At 35.8% G+C, this 17411-nt stretch overlaps 2 protein-coding genes across 2 annotated transcripts; both read right to left on the bottom strand.

Moving 5' to 3' along the window:
• Nucleotides 1–1233: 1233 nt before the first annotated feature.
• LOC115889589 (protein ZBED8-like) lies at nt 1234–1800 on the bottom strand. Its single transcript, XM_030909642.1, has one exon. The coding sequence runs from the start codon at nt 1798–1800 to the stop codon at nt 1234–1236; it is 567 nt and encodes a 188-aa protein (XP_030765502.1).
• A 2511-nt stretch (nt 1801–4311) lies between these two features.
• Nucleotides 4312–9437, bottom strand: LOC115889588. The gene is made up of 2 exons (XM_030909641.1): nt 6492–9437; nt 4312–6423 (listed from the first exon to the last, which is right to left on the bottom strand). Exons 1-2 carry the CDS (start codon nt 9435–9437, stop codon nt 4312–4314), a joined length of 5058 nt encoding a protein of 1685 aa, XP_030765501.1.
• Nucleotides 9438–17411: the final 7974 nt, after the last annotated feature.

The raw sequence follows: 17411 nt of genomic DNA, 5'->3' as shown, positions 1-17411 counted from the left end.
TCATTTTCCAAATGCTACTTTGTTTTATTATAGACGGTTTTTTTATTATTGTATCGATATTCTTTTTACATTTCGACAACACTTAAATTTCGGAACGCTCTCTATCGAAAATATTGGATCGTACCCTGGTGTATCGACAAGACGGGAAACGTCAAAATCGTCATCTCGGATTTGGCCGTTGCCGAGGTCACCGTGCCATTTTTTGAGAATTAAATTTATTTGGTTTTTTTATATAGTATTTTTCACAATATGGGAAAATATTGTGATTTTGTTATCCTATAGATCAAGGTTTCTTAAACTTTTTGCAGTCACGGACCACTTTCGCAATTTGTACAATTCCACGGACCCCTATCAGAAATAATAGAGGAAAATAAAAAAAAAACTTATTTACATAAAAAGAAAACGTTTATTAGTAATAAATATTACACGTACACTAAGTAGTGAGAAGGATACTGCTATTTAGCCTTAACGAGAACGCTGAATTGTGGGGCTATCTTCGACAAGGCAAGGCGCGTTGACATCTGCGACGTTCAATCGGTTGCCACTTTTTGTTTTTATTGAGACCAGAACCGAGAACCCTGCCTCGGCAAAGGTACGTAGTAGCAAATGGTATCAGAACGGACATAGCTCGCTTGACAAGAAGAGGGTAAGCTTGACTTAAAGAACACCAAAACTCGCCAAGATCTTTTGCATGAAATTCAGCTTTCAAAACTTCTTTTTCTCAAAAGATCTCATGTCAATTCAGTAATCTTTAATGAGATCTTCATCGCTGATATTATCCGTGTCGATTATAAATGGACCCTGCACCCCGTTTCATTTTCAAACGATTCTAAGTTAATCTATTATATAATCTATAATCTAAGTTAAAGTAGCCTTCAAAAGAAGTTTGCAATGTATCAAAAAGCCTAGACACCTCTTTCTGTAGCATTTTTTATATCGTGTTGCCGTCACCTTGTGCTATTAACTCTTCAAACATCGGAAAATTTGCAAAGTCACCAGATTCTCCTTTTTCAAAGTGGCAGTTTACATATGAAACCTCTCAACCGTTCAGACGCATCCACGATAGTCACCGCAGAGCCCTGAAGTGACAGGTTAATCTCATTCATTGAGTAAATATATCTGCCAAATACGCTAGCCCCCGTACAAAATATTCGCTCTCAAGATATTCAGACAGTGAATTTCCTTTATCTTTTAGAAAAAGTAACACTTCTGTCCTCAACTCGAACAATCGCTTTAAGACCTGTCCCATTGACAGCCAACAAACTTCTGTGTAGTAAAGCAGTACTTCATGTTCTGACCCCATTTCTTGACAAAGTCTTTTAAATGGCGGTGGTTTAAGGCTCCTCTGATGAAGTTAATTATTTTGATACATGTAGACATAACTTCCTTCAGAAATGGAGGTAAAGTCCGTGAAGCCAAGGCATGTCGATGTAAGACACAATGAGTTATTATGACATGAGGGATCCCTTTCTTGACCAAAGCCGCGAAACCAGACGTATTACCAAGCATTGCGGGAGCTCCATCGGTGCAGATACCACCAAGTTTAGTCTTCCAGTCTGTATTTTGTTCGTTGAAAACCCTTTTTGTCATTTCAAAAACATCTGAAGCCTTTGCAGTCTCCAAAAGTGAATTGCAAAAAAGAAAATCTTCTTTAATACTACATGTGTCTTGTTGTACGTAACGGACAAATACAAAGAGTTGGTTACATTGTGACACATCGGTGCTTTCATCCAATTGAATGCTGAATGGAAACGGTGAAGCAATTAATTCTTCAACAACTTGTAAAACATTTGACGACATTTCAACAATTCTAGAATGAATAACATCTTTTGATATGGGGACAGCTTCAACTTTGTTTTTTTGATCCTTACGCGCATCGCGTAGTGTTTAGTAATTAAATACCTACAGAATTCGTCGCCCTACATTATTTCTTTTCTTAATAAATATATTTACAGTTAACTGACGTAATGCAGACCGCGGACCCCTGGTACATACGCTATGGACTCCTAAGGGGTCCGTGGACCACACGTTAAGAAACCCTGCTATAGATGGTTGAAGGTCCCATATAGATTTTGATTGCTTAGATTTTAAAGGATTTATAGTTTTGGTAAGATTTTCTTTAACGTTCCTTTTGTGAGAAAAAATCTTCACATGCCTTTCTTTTAGATTCTAGTTTTTTTTATGAGAAATTATTGATTGTGTGCCGTCACAATGAGGTAAATTAATCTCTTCGTAAATTTTTCAAGTTTTTTTTAAATGTAAGGTTAACTTATACCGTACATTTCTTTTCAGGTTTTTCTCAGCATTTTTCTTTGGATTTTTCTGCAAGTAGTTCTAGACATTTTTCTAGATGTTTTTCTACAGTTTTTCTACACTTGTGTCTAGAAGTTTTTCGCCAAGTTTTTCAACAAGTTTTCCTTATGAGTCTTCAGTCACCGAAGTAATCAGTAGCAGCCTGTTCGGTTAAATTTCAGCCCTGCACACCTCTGAGAAAAAGTTGGATGCTGTGATGTTTTTGTATTATTAAGAAGATTCTTTTTTAGTATAATTTGGTATACAAGGCCAGTGTATTTTTTTATAGTAAACTAAAATTTTATTAATTTAATTTTAAATAATCATTAGTGTGAAGAAATTAACTATTCTTTTTCAAACATTTTACATTTAACTGGTTAAGTACTTGCCTTCGGCATTACTTACAAACTATCAGCATCTTTTTGAAATAAGTGGCGCCCTTTGGTATGCAGTGTAAGCAGGTGGGTATCGTATTTTTAGCCAAGTGCAGAAGCAAAAACTTGTTCCCACCGCCTCCGATATAAGAGTAGCCGTTCGCAATATTTTGACTTAAATTTTCATTAAAAGGAAAGTTTTTGTCACAACAGCGACAATCAAAAAGTAAAGAGACAACAAAGCAATGAGATTTTTGAATGTCCGGAGTGCAGTAGACAGATAACATGAAATCAGAATCACATATCGGGCTTTTCAGTCACAGAAAAGCTCATGAAAGAAAACGCCTTGCATGACCATCTTCTGATGCGTGGCAAATACTCGTCAGCGAGTAATGACAGTGTGTATGTATATGTATATAATTTGATTTTTTGTAACAGTAAGCATTCGATTTATTGTTCAAAGATAAATATGCATTTTACAAATAAAATGTTTAAAATTAATATCCAAATTTGGCGCATGGATGTTTGCGACAGTTTCCATAGTGATTTCCGTATCCACGTAAAGGATCCTGACAACGTTGATAATCCATCATGAACGTAGCTAGGTTTTGAGTTAGGATGGGGTAAAAAAAAGTTAAATCTGAGAAAATGAATACCAAAATCTGTAAAGTAACTTTATTTCAAAAGTAATCTGCGAGAGCTCTAGCTAAATCATGACAATATTTTGATTTATTGAACCAATCTGCTTTTTAATTACAAGATTTTGGCTATGATTATTTTGGAGGTGTAATAAATCATAAATTCAAGGGAGTTAGTTCGGACAAGCCGATTTTGAGTAATTTGAAAAAAATTGAATCGATTTTTAAATTGAAACTGAATAGGTAACAATCAAACACCAGTCAAAAACCGACATACCTTAAGTTGTCAACATCATTTTCAAACGTAACTTAATTTAAATAAAATTTTAATATTCAGTACTATTTACAATTTATTCTTATACCAAGTGAGTATTATAAAATGGTACTACGCGTGAAATAGCTTAGACAGTATAACTGACGTGTTTCGGTTTATTTCTCCCGAATATTAAGATTAAATTACTTTTGACAATGACAATATATCATAGTTTGTAAGCCTAAGGTATGCCAGATTTTGACTGGTGTTTGATTGTCACCTGTTCGGTTTTAATTTTTTAATTTAAAAATAGATACAATATTTTTTAAATTATTCAAAAGCGGCTGGTACCATATGGAGCGTCTTTTTCAATGATGTTTACCTTTTATATACAGCTACAGACAATAAATCGAGTATCTTTGTCAATATGGTCTTTATTTCTAATTTACTAAATAACACGACAACAGAAAAATGGTAGTGCGATGCACTCCCCCTTAAACACCAAGCAATACTAAGTTTTTGTAAGCTTTTCGGCTGCGCTGTGGGCCTACGTGACTTCTGCCTTCTGCCAGCGACGCGCTCCCCGCCGGCGGCGATCAAGGTCCTGCGCTAAGGCCTTGTACGCATCGTACGTCGTACGGCTTTCAAAAACCCAACATGCCGCCCCCCTTGAAAGCTTGTCTTTCAAAAACCTTAACCCTAATTCCTAAAATCTATTTTAAACACTAAATCCTTAATGTTCCTAAAATTCTTATTAATTACTGCCTTCAAATGGTAGAACACATACACGAGAAGTAGACCTCTTTATTAAACCCCTAGCGGTTTTAAGCGACACAACACGACATATCCCGTCACTACCCGTGTGTAACTCCACTACTCGTCCTAACTGCCATTTCATGGGCGGAGTGTTATCTTCTTTCACCAACACCATGTCATTAATTTTTATAGAGTCCGCTCTTATTCGCCACTTAGATCGCTGTTGCAAGTTACCCAAATACTCCGTTTGCCACCGTTTCCAAAAACTTTGGATAAACTGAGTCAATAACTGATACCTTTGTAAGCGATTTGGATTATGACCTTTTATATCTTCTTGAGGCAGAGCAGAGGGTGAGCTACCCATTAAAAAATGACCTGGCGTTAAAATTTCCAAATCATCCGCAGATTCACTTACAGGAGTAATTGGCCGGGAATTCAGACATGCCTCCACTTGGGTTATCACTGTATACAACTCTTCAAACGTCAACTTCTGATCATTTAAAACCCTCTTTAGATGGTACTTTGCGGATTTCACCGCAGACTCCCACAAACCCCCAAAGTGCGGCGAACGTGGTGGAATGAAATGCCATTTTATAAATGAATTTGTAAAGTACTGTGAGAAAACCTCCTGGTTACCCTTATCCTGTAAAAATCGACTAAGTTCCGTAAGTTCATTATTAGCCCCTATAAAATTTGTCGCATTGTCGGAGTACACATTCCTACAAAGTCCCCTACGTGCGATGAACCTCTTAAAGCAGTTAAGAAAAGCTTGGGTCGTTAGATCAACGACCAATTCTAGGTGGACCGCCTTAGTCGCGAAGCATATAAAGACGCATAAATACGCCTTGGTAATAACAGGTTTTCTAACTGTGCCTGATTTAACAAAAAATGGCCCTGCGTAATCAACCCCACAATTTTCGAATGGCCGACTTGGAACAATACGACTGCTTGGTAACTCCCCCATGTATTGCCTAAAATCCTTTGGTTTTGCCCTAAAACATACAATACAACGCGATAAAACACTTCTTATTGTTTGACGACCTAATATGGGCCAGTATTTGAGACGCATTACTGCTAAAAGCGCCTGCGGACCTGCATGTAAATGCTTGTAGTGCTCACATAGAATGATTAACCGCGTGACGTCGTGTTTATTTGGAAGTATTACCGGAAACCGCTGATTATAACTAAGATTAGCCTTGGCTAGCCGACCTCCTACCCTTAATAGCCCATCCTTGTCCAAAAACGGATTAAGAGACAAAATTCTACTTCGTCTATCCAGCCCGCATCCCCCTTCTATGGCCTTAATTTCAGCACCAAAAACTTCACGTTGAACTAATGCGATTACCACTGTCCATGCTTTATCAAGCTCCTGTACCGTTAATGGACCTCTTCTAGGTGGTTCCCCTCTTTTAGAAGCCCTGCAATTTTGCATAAATCTTAAACAATAAGAGAATGTTCGAAGTAATTTATTGAAATTCGAGAACCTTCTAAGCACCTTATTAAGATCCGTCACGATATATGAATGTTTTATGATCTTCTGCTCAGGAATGACATCAACACTAGGAATATGAGTTTGAGGAAAGTAATTCTCTTCGCGAGATAACCAGAATGGGCCTTCCCACCATAATAAATTTTCACTTAAGCTGTCACAGTCAGTACCCCTGGAGACCAAATCCGCCGGATTTTGCTCTGATGGTACATGACCCCATTGGTTGCCTCCGCTGAGGGTTTGAATCTCCGCGACCCTATTTGCCACGAATGTTGTCCAAGTCGAAGGTTCCCTTGACAACCAAGACAGCACAATGGACGAATCCGACCAATACCTTATTTGAGACGGATTTATATCGATCGCTTGTAAAACTGCCTTAACCAACTTAGCCAACAAAAGGGCACCACATAATTCTAATCTGGGAAGAGATATTACTTTAAGTGGAGCAACCCGTGATTTCGAACATAACAACCTTACGTGACAATCTCCCTTCTGGTCTACTGATCTCACAAAAATACAAGCCCCGTAAGCCTTCTGCGAAGCGTCGCAGAAACCATGTATCTGAAAATCCCTAGACCCTGTGCATATAACCTGCCGTTCTATTTGAAACACCTTTAGTTTCTGAAATTCCTCTCTCAAATTTAACCATGGAACTAGAACACCTTGCGGAACTCCTCGTCCCAACCTACCTTTTCCTTCCATAATAGTTGAAGTACAAGTTTAGCTTTAATAATAACAGGAGCCAACAGTCCCAAAGGATCGAATATCTGGGATATCAATGACAAAATTATGCGTTTGGTTACCTTATTGTCCAATAAAACACCATAATCTTCAGGACAATCGTAGTGCAAAGTATCTAGGTGTGGATTCCATCTGATACCTAGTGTTTTCGAAGTGCTATCTCCTGATATATAATGCTCCACATTTGGCTCATCGCAGGTTAACAGAGTTTCTGGTTTATTAGAACTCCATTTTCTCAGGATAAAACCACCCGAAGCTAACACCTGACTGATCCCTTTCTTAATCTCTCGGGCTTCTTCAACTGTATCTGCCCCTGTCAAGAGATCATCCATGTAAAAGTCCTTCATGATTGCCCTTCCTACTTTATCATCCTCACACTCCGAGAGTTGTTGCAAACATTTTACTGCCAAATATCCTGAACATGCCATCCCATAAGTAATTGTGTTTAACTTAAAATGTCCGATGGGTTCATCCGCGTTAAATCTCCATAAAATTCTTTGCAGATCCTGATCCTCCTCCGCAACCCAAACCTGCCTAAACATTTTCTCCACATCAGCTGTTATGATTACTGCATATTTCCTAAGACGTACTAGTATATCAAAAATATCATCTTGCAGCTTTGGACCAACCATTAGCTGATTATTTAAAGACACTCCAGTGTTAGTTGGTGCGCTGGCATCAAAAACAACTCTTAGCTTGGTGGTCAGTGATGTTTTCTTAATAACCGCGTGATGTGGAAGATAATACGCCACCGGTTCATTCATTTCCTTATCCGAATATACTCTAGACATATGGCCCAATGAAAGATATTCTCTTATGAATGCGTGATACATTTCCTTCAATTCATTGTCCCTTTCTAATTTTTTCTCCAATGAAGAAAACCTTTTTATCGCCAGATTGACTGAATTGCCTAACTCTGGTACCCCGACACATATTGGCAACTTGACAACGAATCTGCCATCTTCGCTTCGTTTCGTCGTTTCCGCGAAAAATCTTTCACATTCTTCTTCTTCCCTTGTTAGTCGTTTCTCATAACCTATTTCTTCTAGAGCCCAAAATTTTTCTAACTGCCCCTGAACCGAACAGTTAGATGAGAAATGACACCTTTTTGGTTGTGATTGCTTATGCACTTGCATTTGCCCTGGTTTTAAATGCATAGTCCCAGCAATCACGAATCCCAGTTTCGTTCCATGAAGTAGAGGCCATCCTTTACCTAATTCAACCTTCTCTGTGTCCAAAACGGACCAAAACACTGAAGCACCCAATAGCATATCGATCTTACCTGGTTCACCACAAGATGGATCCGCCAATTTAATGTTTTCAGGTAAATTAAGTGATTTTAAATCAATACTAACCGAAGGAATGTTGTTAGAAATCTCATCGATTACCAGAAACCCCACTTCAGCATTATATTGCGAATGAGTCGAATAAATCCTTGCAACTACCGAGTGATCAATACTCATGGTTTCGGGCCCTATACCCATAATTGAACTGTTTATCCTTTTCATTGGAAGCCTCAATATATCACGAAACGCCTTGGTCACGAATGAAGACTGTGACCCGCAGTCTAACAACGCCCTACACTCATGCCATTTACCTTCTATATCCTTAACCCTTACAACTGCAGTAGACAAGAGAACCTCCGTAATTTCCTTTTTTACACCTTGCATCTCGAGACCTTTATCTTCACTACTATGACCGTTAAATACCTTTGAGCCACCTCCTTCCGCTGCGCCTTCCTTGGAATCCCGAGTTTCCTTACCTGTGTGCTGATTATCATGCAGCAGAAGATGATGTTTCCCTTTACAACGCCTACAACCTCCAGATGTACATGCATGCACCCTATGTCCCAGTTTGAGACATTTCCAACAAGCATTTGACCTTGACACCACTCCCCTCTTGTCCTCCAACGACATATCCAAAAATTGTTTACATTGCTGTAAACAATGTTCATCTGCCTTACAAAGTATGCAACTAAATGTTTTAGTTGTAGATCGGGGAGGGGGTAGGTGAGGTTTCCCTTTCCCTTGGTCATCAGTATTTGAAGATCTGATATTGGTTTCCCATACTGCACATTTGTTTACCAAAAATTTAAAAAAATCATCCATCGTAGCAAATTTATCGACCGAACCTTGTTTTTGCCACTCCTTCCTGGTAATAGGATCCAATTTCGATTCAAGCAAGTAAATTAGTATTGGATCCCAGTGTTCTACGCCTAAACCCAAAGTTTTGAGTGCCCTCAAATCCTTACGCAGCTCATCTAACATTTTCCTTAACCCGGAATGAGACTCCTTGGTAAGACCCGGTACATTGCAAATAGAGTCAATATGACTAAGAGCGATTAACTTTTTATTTTCAAACCTTTCCTTTAAAAGGTCCCATGCAACCTGATAATTTTCTGAAGACACCTCTAAAGAATGGATCACATCAGCCGCCGTACCCTTAAGCGCCCCTTTTAGATAATAAAATTTTTGAATATTAGTTAAAGACAAATTCGAATCTACTAAGGACTTAAAAGAATCGTGAAATTCCAACCACTGCTTGTATGAACCATAAAAGTTAGGTACTTCCATTGGTGGAAGACGTACTTCCGTTCTTGGAGCAGTTGAGTCCTGTGTACTCCCACCGTGCGCAAGCAAATTTAGGCGACCAAGAATGTCAAAATACTTTGTACCAAAATCATCGCGTTCAGCCACTTGCTCATCCGAATTATCCAGGTCCTCGATTTCGTCCTGGATGCTTTCAAATTCATCCCACCACGCCTCCGCTCTTTTAAGACGTATCGAAATCTCATGATGCTTAGAGGAGTCATAATTCTGAATAAAAGTTTCTAACCGTGTAAGCTGCCCTTTAATATTTCCCCTTTTTCGAGTCAATTTAGCTAGATCAGTCATCTTGACCCTTTACCTTAACCTTTACCTTAAAACCTTAACCTTTACCTTAAAAACCCTTATGAATGTTTACCTTACCCTTAAATTATCCTTAAATCTGACACAGATTCTTAACCCAAGTGCGCTGTCTTTACAAACCGTCCCTTACAAATATAAAACACAAATCAATTTAATAACTTACAAAAATAATAAAAAGAAATGGTACGTAAATTTGGAAAAACTGGACTTATAAATAACAAAATCTATTTAGAATTTAACCTTTTGTCCACCTTAATAACAAAAATACAAACAATAATTAATTTAATGCACAAAATAATAATAAAATGCACAATAAAACAATTATGTGTACCAAATACATCAAAAGTAAATACTTATTTGTCAACTAAATCAACCATAAATATCTGTTTTTCGAATAAATCAAGCAAAAAATATTTATTTTGTCAAATAAGCCAAACGAAAAATATTTATTTTGACAAATATAAATCAAAGCAAAAATATATAAAATTAAAATTGCTCACCCTGTTGCGCACTGCACCTACCTCGGTAAGTATCCAATCTGTGTAGATAACCTTCAAATCTTCTTAAATGTCCTTAAACCTTAAATTTCCTTAAACCATATAAATGTCCCTTGACCTTCCTTAAATTCCCTTAACTTTCCTTAAAATGAGTATTAGCCTGGTAGTCCTTAAAGTCACTGTATTATTTGTATTTCCTTGATGCACTGACCTGTTCCTTTTCTTCGATAAATGTAGCCTTGTAGCCGTATCCTTTCCTTAATTGGACTTTTCCAATTATCCGGCTCGAAGGACCATAAATGGAGCGTCTTTTTCAATGATGTTTACCTTTTATATACAGCTACAGACAATAAATCGAGTATCTTTGTCAATATGGTCTTTATTTCTAATTTACTAAATAACACGACAACAGAAAAATGGTAGTGCGATGCACTCCCCCTTAAACACCAAGCAATACTAAGTTTTTGTAAGCTTTTCGGCTGCGCTGTGGGCCTACGTGACTTCTGCCTTCTGCCAGCGACGCGCTCCCCGCCGGCGGCGATCAAGGTCCTGCGCTAAGGCCTTGTACGCATCGTACGTCGTACGGCTTTCAAAAACCCAACACCATACATACCATATATAAACCTTACGACTTTACTGTAAAATCAATAGGGGAGCCAATATTTGAACAGTTCAAAGTTTGCATGGAATTTCCTATGTTTCCAATGACGCTGCACCACCCGGTATATGTTTATATGCAGGTGCTTGGTAGCAGTGAGTAGATTAAACTCGTTTTTGTGGACCAGTGATAAAAGGCAGCCAGGAACAATGAAAAGAAATGCTATATTTCTAAGCTTTTATCGACTAAATTTTTCATGAACGCCAAGTGTTTCAAATCAAAATCAAAAGCTTTTGTTTGTATCATTGTTGATTGGCATTTTTCTTTTTGATATACCATTCTGCAGAATTTGAAGATCATTCATTTATTCAGAAATCAGGTAAGAATTTTATCGATGCGCGATGTATGAAACCGGTAACTTTTTATTTTATATACAAGATGTCGTTAAGTATGGTTGAAAAGGAAAAGAAATCTAAACATTTGTTTTTTCCTGCTCTTATTAATGGGTTAGGAATTAGCGCCGATGTACTCAAGTTTCAACATAAACTTTATCAATGTGCTCAATTTCACTCGTTATTCTTACATCGATACTGATTGACATAAAAATTATGTTGATTTGTGTATACTTTTTATTTTATTTAATACTTTAATATATGCCATTTAAATAGAGCCCCTATTGAGCAATTTAGAGGATCAGTATCTTATTTAAATTAATAATATTTTGAATGTTAAATATTTTCCTATACACTGGCAACGTCGCTAAATTTTGCAAAAGCGCTCTGGGTGCGTGTTAGGCCTATTTTATGGTTTTCTCGTCTGCTTTGAAGAGGGTGTGTGCCTCCAAAAAACGCCCAATACTCTTCCCCTTATTTCTAGGCCGCTCTGGAATGATAAATGTGTCTGCCTGTGTCTGAGGTCATTTCCAACTTCCGATTATGTATAAAATGTAGAATATGAAACGGAACGGTATACTTATGTCATAAAAATATTATTAAATGTGTAAAAATAAATATAAATATTTTTATCTGTTATTTTGAACTGTTATTTAATAATAACAGTTCATAATAACAGATTTCTACTGCTTATTGATTTTGTTGTTATGCAGTTAAATAATAAAAAAACGTTAAAAGATAAAAAAAACGGTATGTGTTAATACAAAACAAACAAGATAAAAAAAACACATACCAAAAAATATAGAAAAGAACTGTTACTTACCTTGAAAGTAACACCCTTCCCCCATTTATTATTATATTTATCAATATAACTTATGTACAAATACAAATTTGTAATATTCCACAGGAATAAATAAAACAACAATTATTTACCAAACTTACCAAATTTTATACCTTAAAGGTTGATTAATTAACTTTAATCTTAATTTTTTTAAACCAGTACCTTTTGACATTATTTTTCTGCATTACTAAAATCCATTATTTACCTATCGTGTGATGTCGTTATATGTTTAGTACGATCCTTGTACCATATACGAGATGCACTTATCTATGACGAGATGAGATGGTATACAAACATTATTGATGGTAACTTTGCTGGTGTGTAAGACTTTCTCCCTGGGCACCGAGTGTTAACTATAAACCGTGCTCTGGGTCTACAGTTAATGTAAGTCCATGTATGTTTTATTTGTAATTTTAATGACGTAATTTTTTTTGAGTTGATTTGTATTGTATCATTTTTTTTTTGTTATTTGTATATATTTTTTTGTGTTTTTGTTTGTTGTGTACATGCTTTGTCGATGAAGCTATTTTGGCTTTTTGTATAATAAAGCGTTGTTTATTATTATATATTATTATTATTAATTTTCCCTCGATTTTTTTTGCCTCAAAAATCTAAAGGCGAATTCATACGCATCGACGTCCATTTGTCGTCTATCGTTCCGTCAAACCAATAAAATTGAAATATGATGTCATTTTTGAAATAAACCAATAAAACTGGTTTAAAACAACGAGAGACGACGCATGACGGATTTATATTTAAGCCCATCCATAGTTAACTTAAAAAATATTAGAAACTTTTTTAGTAAAATAAATAGATTGGTATGGACGTCATCTGCTTTTCTCCTGTCGAAATCTTACCTGAGAAAAAAAACAGAGTATAGTAATGTTCATCAATTAGAATAATGAGAAAATAAGCATATGTGTAGTTGTAACAAATTTCTACTCTTTGGCTATAGTTTGTATTTTACAATACACACATTGTTCAATATGAATTTGTAAGGCGTGCCCCCTCGCATGTTCCGTCGAATACATTTGAACACCGGTAGTTACGTCACTGACCAAAACAGTTTTACTTTTAAACATCTGCATTATATCCCTGGTTTTCTTTGAACGTCTGGTTTTCTTTGAACATCAGTTTCAACATATGATTTAAAACCGCCCAATGAAAATGCACACAGCATCGAGCAAGCGTAGAAAACTTCTGGCAACCCATGGATAGACTTACTTGGGAAATTACACCGTTTAAATTCTATATCTATCCTCCAATATCCGAACAAAAATTTATACGGTTCCTGCAGTATATTCAATAAAATAAAATATAACTCTATATTTACATATATTTTTTGTTTTTACTCTTGGCTTTAGGTCGTTGGGGTTGCAAAGATGTTTCTAGATTTTGTTCATTATTTTTTTATTTTATGACGACGTTTCGACAGTATATGTCTTTTTCAAGCCTCTTGAACGTAGATTCTTACAGAGTTAAAATTTGTTAAAACTGGACAACACAATAACACATATTAACTATTGTTTTAATTGTTTTTGGACATCACACTTTACTATAGAGCACGTACGTATTTCCTAGCAGATCGCTCTTTATATCTCTATGATCTCTATCTATGATTTACATATATTGCCTACTTATCTTAATCTGATCTTTGAGAACTTTATTTATATTTTGGCATACGCCTGGTATTATTTTTGAAATGCTTTGCTTGGAAACTTTGATTTGTGCTGTCTGCGGTGTATAAGGTTAGTTATAAGGGAAAAACAAATGTAGGAATCTGTATGGTTGCCAATGACTCTAAATGTCACCTCAGTCTAATCCCGGTGCAATGTCGTTTTTTTTTCAACATTTTTGTCAGGTATTATAAAAGAACGACCTATTTGAAATCGTTTGATTTGGTTTAGTTTGGAAAAACAAACGAGAATATGTACTCTCGTTTGTTTTTCTGAGAATTTAGAAAAGGATTAAACTGTCAAGCTATCAAATGGTTGCAGTGTGCCGGTGACTCAAGTTTAAAAGAACAAAACCTATTTGTTTTCGTTCCTTTATTTGTACTGCTAAAAGCGTTAACCCGACTCCGTAACAGCTCAGGTCCAAAGACCCCCAATTCTAAACGGAATTACGTGTGTGCCGAAAAGAGCACACCTCGCTCTTTTCACCGAATCCGACCAATCCCCTTGCGTTACGTGACGTAGCTGTCACTCCCAGCGCTGGTATCGTCGTCCCACGTGACAACGCCGCGCCGCCTCCTCCCATAGCGGCGTCGGCGGTTTTGATCGATCGGCCGCCGCCAACGTCGGCCGGCGTCGGTCGTATCGAGCGGCGGCCGTGGGGCAGGTTATTCCAGGGTCAAGGTCGGGAGAGCCGAGCCGCCGCCCCTTCGAGCGCCTCCAAGCCTAGAGAAACAGGCCTCTTCCCCTCTCTTCCTTGCCACACACCAAAATTGTTTTCGCCGAATTTTATAAAATATTTAGTAGGAATATAAATATCCACAAATCAATGAAATCTTTTTGTTTACTATTCGGTATGTTGTTTCATAGATATGGGACTGACAATTAGGGCTGGTAAGTTTTATTGCCTAACAACGCGACCTTAGACTTTGCTAAGAATGCAATCCCATCAAAAACATAGAATGTAAAAAAATGCCAAGTCTCGCAACACAATTCTTCCATTATAAAAAGTTGTGAGATCTTATGTAAAACCAAGTCAGTTTATTTTTTTAGTTGTCTTTAAGCACATATTCAACAATTTTGTGGTAAATTGTTAGTATCATTATTAGTCATTTTTATTTCTGTAATAATTATAATGGCTTGGCAATTGCACAACACCATAGTTATAAGAGAATAATCTACCATCTCGATTACTAAGTAAATCTAAACAGTGTCCTTAAAAATAAAGTTTTTTTTTTAATTAGAATAGAATATCATATCGTGCAATTGCCAAGTCATTATAATTATTACAGAAATAAAGATGACTATAATATTGATACTAACAATTTATAACAAAATTGTTGAATATGTGCTTAAAGAGAAAACATTATAATAATAAACTGACTTGATTTACATGAGATCTCTCAACTTTTTATAGTGGAAGAATTGTGTTGCGAGACTTGACATTTTTTTACATTCTATGATGGGATCTCATTTCTTTTTGTAGGTTATCCTCCTATTTTTTTCTCAGGTAATATATCATTCAAATTGTCCTCTAAAGTCAGATAATATCAAATGGATTAATTCTAACGACTTGTGTTTCCGACTTTCGTTTAAATATCAACTTTAAAAATGTTCAATTCATGATTTTACCATTGCTTATTCATAATCATGTTTTTGTCAATTTTACACATATTTTATTTTTTATTTCGAAAACTAAGAGATATAGGTTAGTATAATAAAAAAATTATGAGATACAAGAGTAGTTTCCATTCCATAAATGTAATATTATACTGGGTATAAAATAACAAAGATGCTTATAATACCACTTATTAAATGATCCGGGAAGACTGTTACACTGATAATATTTTAGATAGATGGAGTAGGTGCCTTTATATAAAAATCCAAATTTTCAAAACAATCCTATAACCGGTCCTCCTAAACCATCACCGGAAAGTCGGTTACCGGTAGCGGCTAGACAGCTAACTTTTAATCTGTATAGATATTTCGAGATCTTTCATTTCTTCCTTCCGTTATAAACTTAACGCTACCTAAAATTCGAAATTTGAAGTTTGTGACACGTCTAAAAGTACCTTAGAATTTTGATGATCTGTCAGTGAGTCAATGTCGAAATTAAAGAAATGAAAAGAAAAAACTATTTTTAAGTGTAAAAACTCTTTGTCACCGGTAATAAACTATTTGTTACACATAAAAAATATTTTTTACGCGTAATCTTTTTCTTTAATTTATTACTTTTTCAACATTTCAAACTACACTTTTTAAAAATCCTTCAGTTTAGTAGCTGCTAGTAAGAAATTTCGCTTCAAATATGCGCACATAGTGTAGACACATTACTTTTTTGACCACTGTTTTATCCAAAAATATACAGCATTCCGTTTAAAAAAATACAGCTCCAATTACCACAAGAAAGATATTTTTATGAGGATATTTTTAAAAAATGGGCGCGCTATTATTGCACCCATATTTTACAAAAAAATATATTGGAGCAAAAAATCTCAAATAGGAAACCTAATATAAAGCTTTTTCGTAATACAGGTTTGCTCATTACCCTCTATTATAGTCAGATATTTAATGCCGGATATATTTTTCCGGAACTAATTTTTCACCAAAAATACTTATTTTAGTCATACCAAAATAATTGAAGTAATAGATATAAAATATATTTCAATTTGAAATAATAATACCGACACGTGTACATATTTTAGTGCAAATATAATTATCAATTGAATATTATGCATAGCTTTTGAAATATTGACGGTCATTATTATAAAATAATGAATTTATTGCTCTGTATAGAGAATTTTCGCTACACATCCCCTAGCAACCCCGTCACCGTCGACAGCTAGCTAGCAACGGCCTCCGAAACTCGAACCACGTGGAGATGGCCCAGCTCGCAATCTGCTGCTGCTTCTGCTGCTACTGCCTGGCAGGGAGCCTTCCTGGAAATTATGCCGTCGCACAGTGGTCTATTTTCAATAACTAGATGGTAAAAAGTCTGAATTTTCAATAACTAGAATGAAGATGTCTGATATACCAGGTGATAAGAAATGGTTGCACAGACCACCATTTAATTGTTTCTTATGCAGCTAACAAATGTAAAATTTAGGTAAAATTACATTTCCTATCAAAAATCAAATGAATATGGTTTAACTGCAAGTGAGAGTGAATGCGAAACTTTTTAAACACCTTTTACGTATTTCAAATATTCTTATATACAGTGTGGTCCGAATTGTATTCCGGAAACTTCGGCAGCATATTCTGCCGATAAAAATAAGTAACAAAGTTCGTATAAATGTATGTCCTAAATGCTTAGTTTCGGAGATACAGGGTGTAGAAATTTCATTTTTATTTCGATTTTTTCCAAATAATTTCTGAAGTAACGTGAATATTTGGATGAAAATTGGTGTTTGGGAGTTTTTTAACATGAGAAATTTGATTTTGATGTCATTATGACTCCTACTAGTAGAGGGCGCCACCTACAAATATTTTAACTGGTTTGAAGAGTAATAACTTTTCGTCCGTACCTGTATAAAAATACTAAGTAAAAAAATAAACATTTACGATGCTACGTGAAAAAGGTCGTTGGTAAAAACCGCTACGAGTAATGGTTCTCGAGATATTTGGAATAGAAATTATCAATACCTGTCATCATTGACATAAATAAAACATGTTGACTAAATAGTTATTAGACTCATAAATTTGAAATGTTTTTGTGCCAAATGTTCAACAGAAACGGTTTTATCATCATTTTTTTGCAGAAAAATTTATAATTAATTTAAAAAAAAATCCAAATTGATTATTTCAGTGAAATAACTATCTACTCTGTATATTTAGTAGGTAGTTTTATACAGGTACGGACAAAAATTTATTACGCTTCAAATCAGTTAAAACACACGTAGGTGGCGCCCTCTACTAGTAGGAGTCATATTGACATCAAAATCAAATTTTTCGTGTCAAA

Source organism: Sitophilus oryzae, unplaced genomic scaffold, assembly GCF_002938485.1.
Source record: "Sitophilus oryzae breed Bouriz unplaced genomic scaffold, Soryzae_2.0 scaffold_815_pilon_pilon, whole genome shotgun sequence".
Lineage (NCBI taxonomy): Eukaryota > Metazoa > Arthropoda > Insecta > Coleoptera > Curculionidae > Sitophilus > Sitophilus oryzae.
This window is presented reverse-complemented; position numbering and strand designations above follow the sequence as displayed.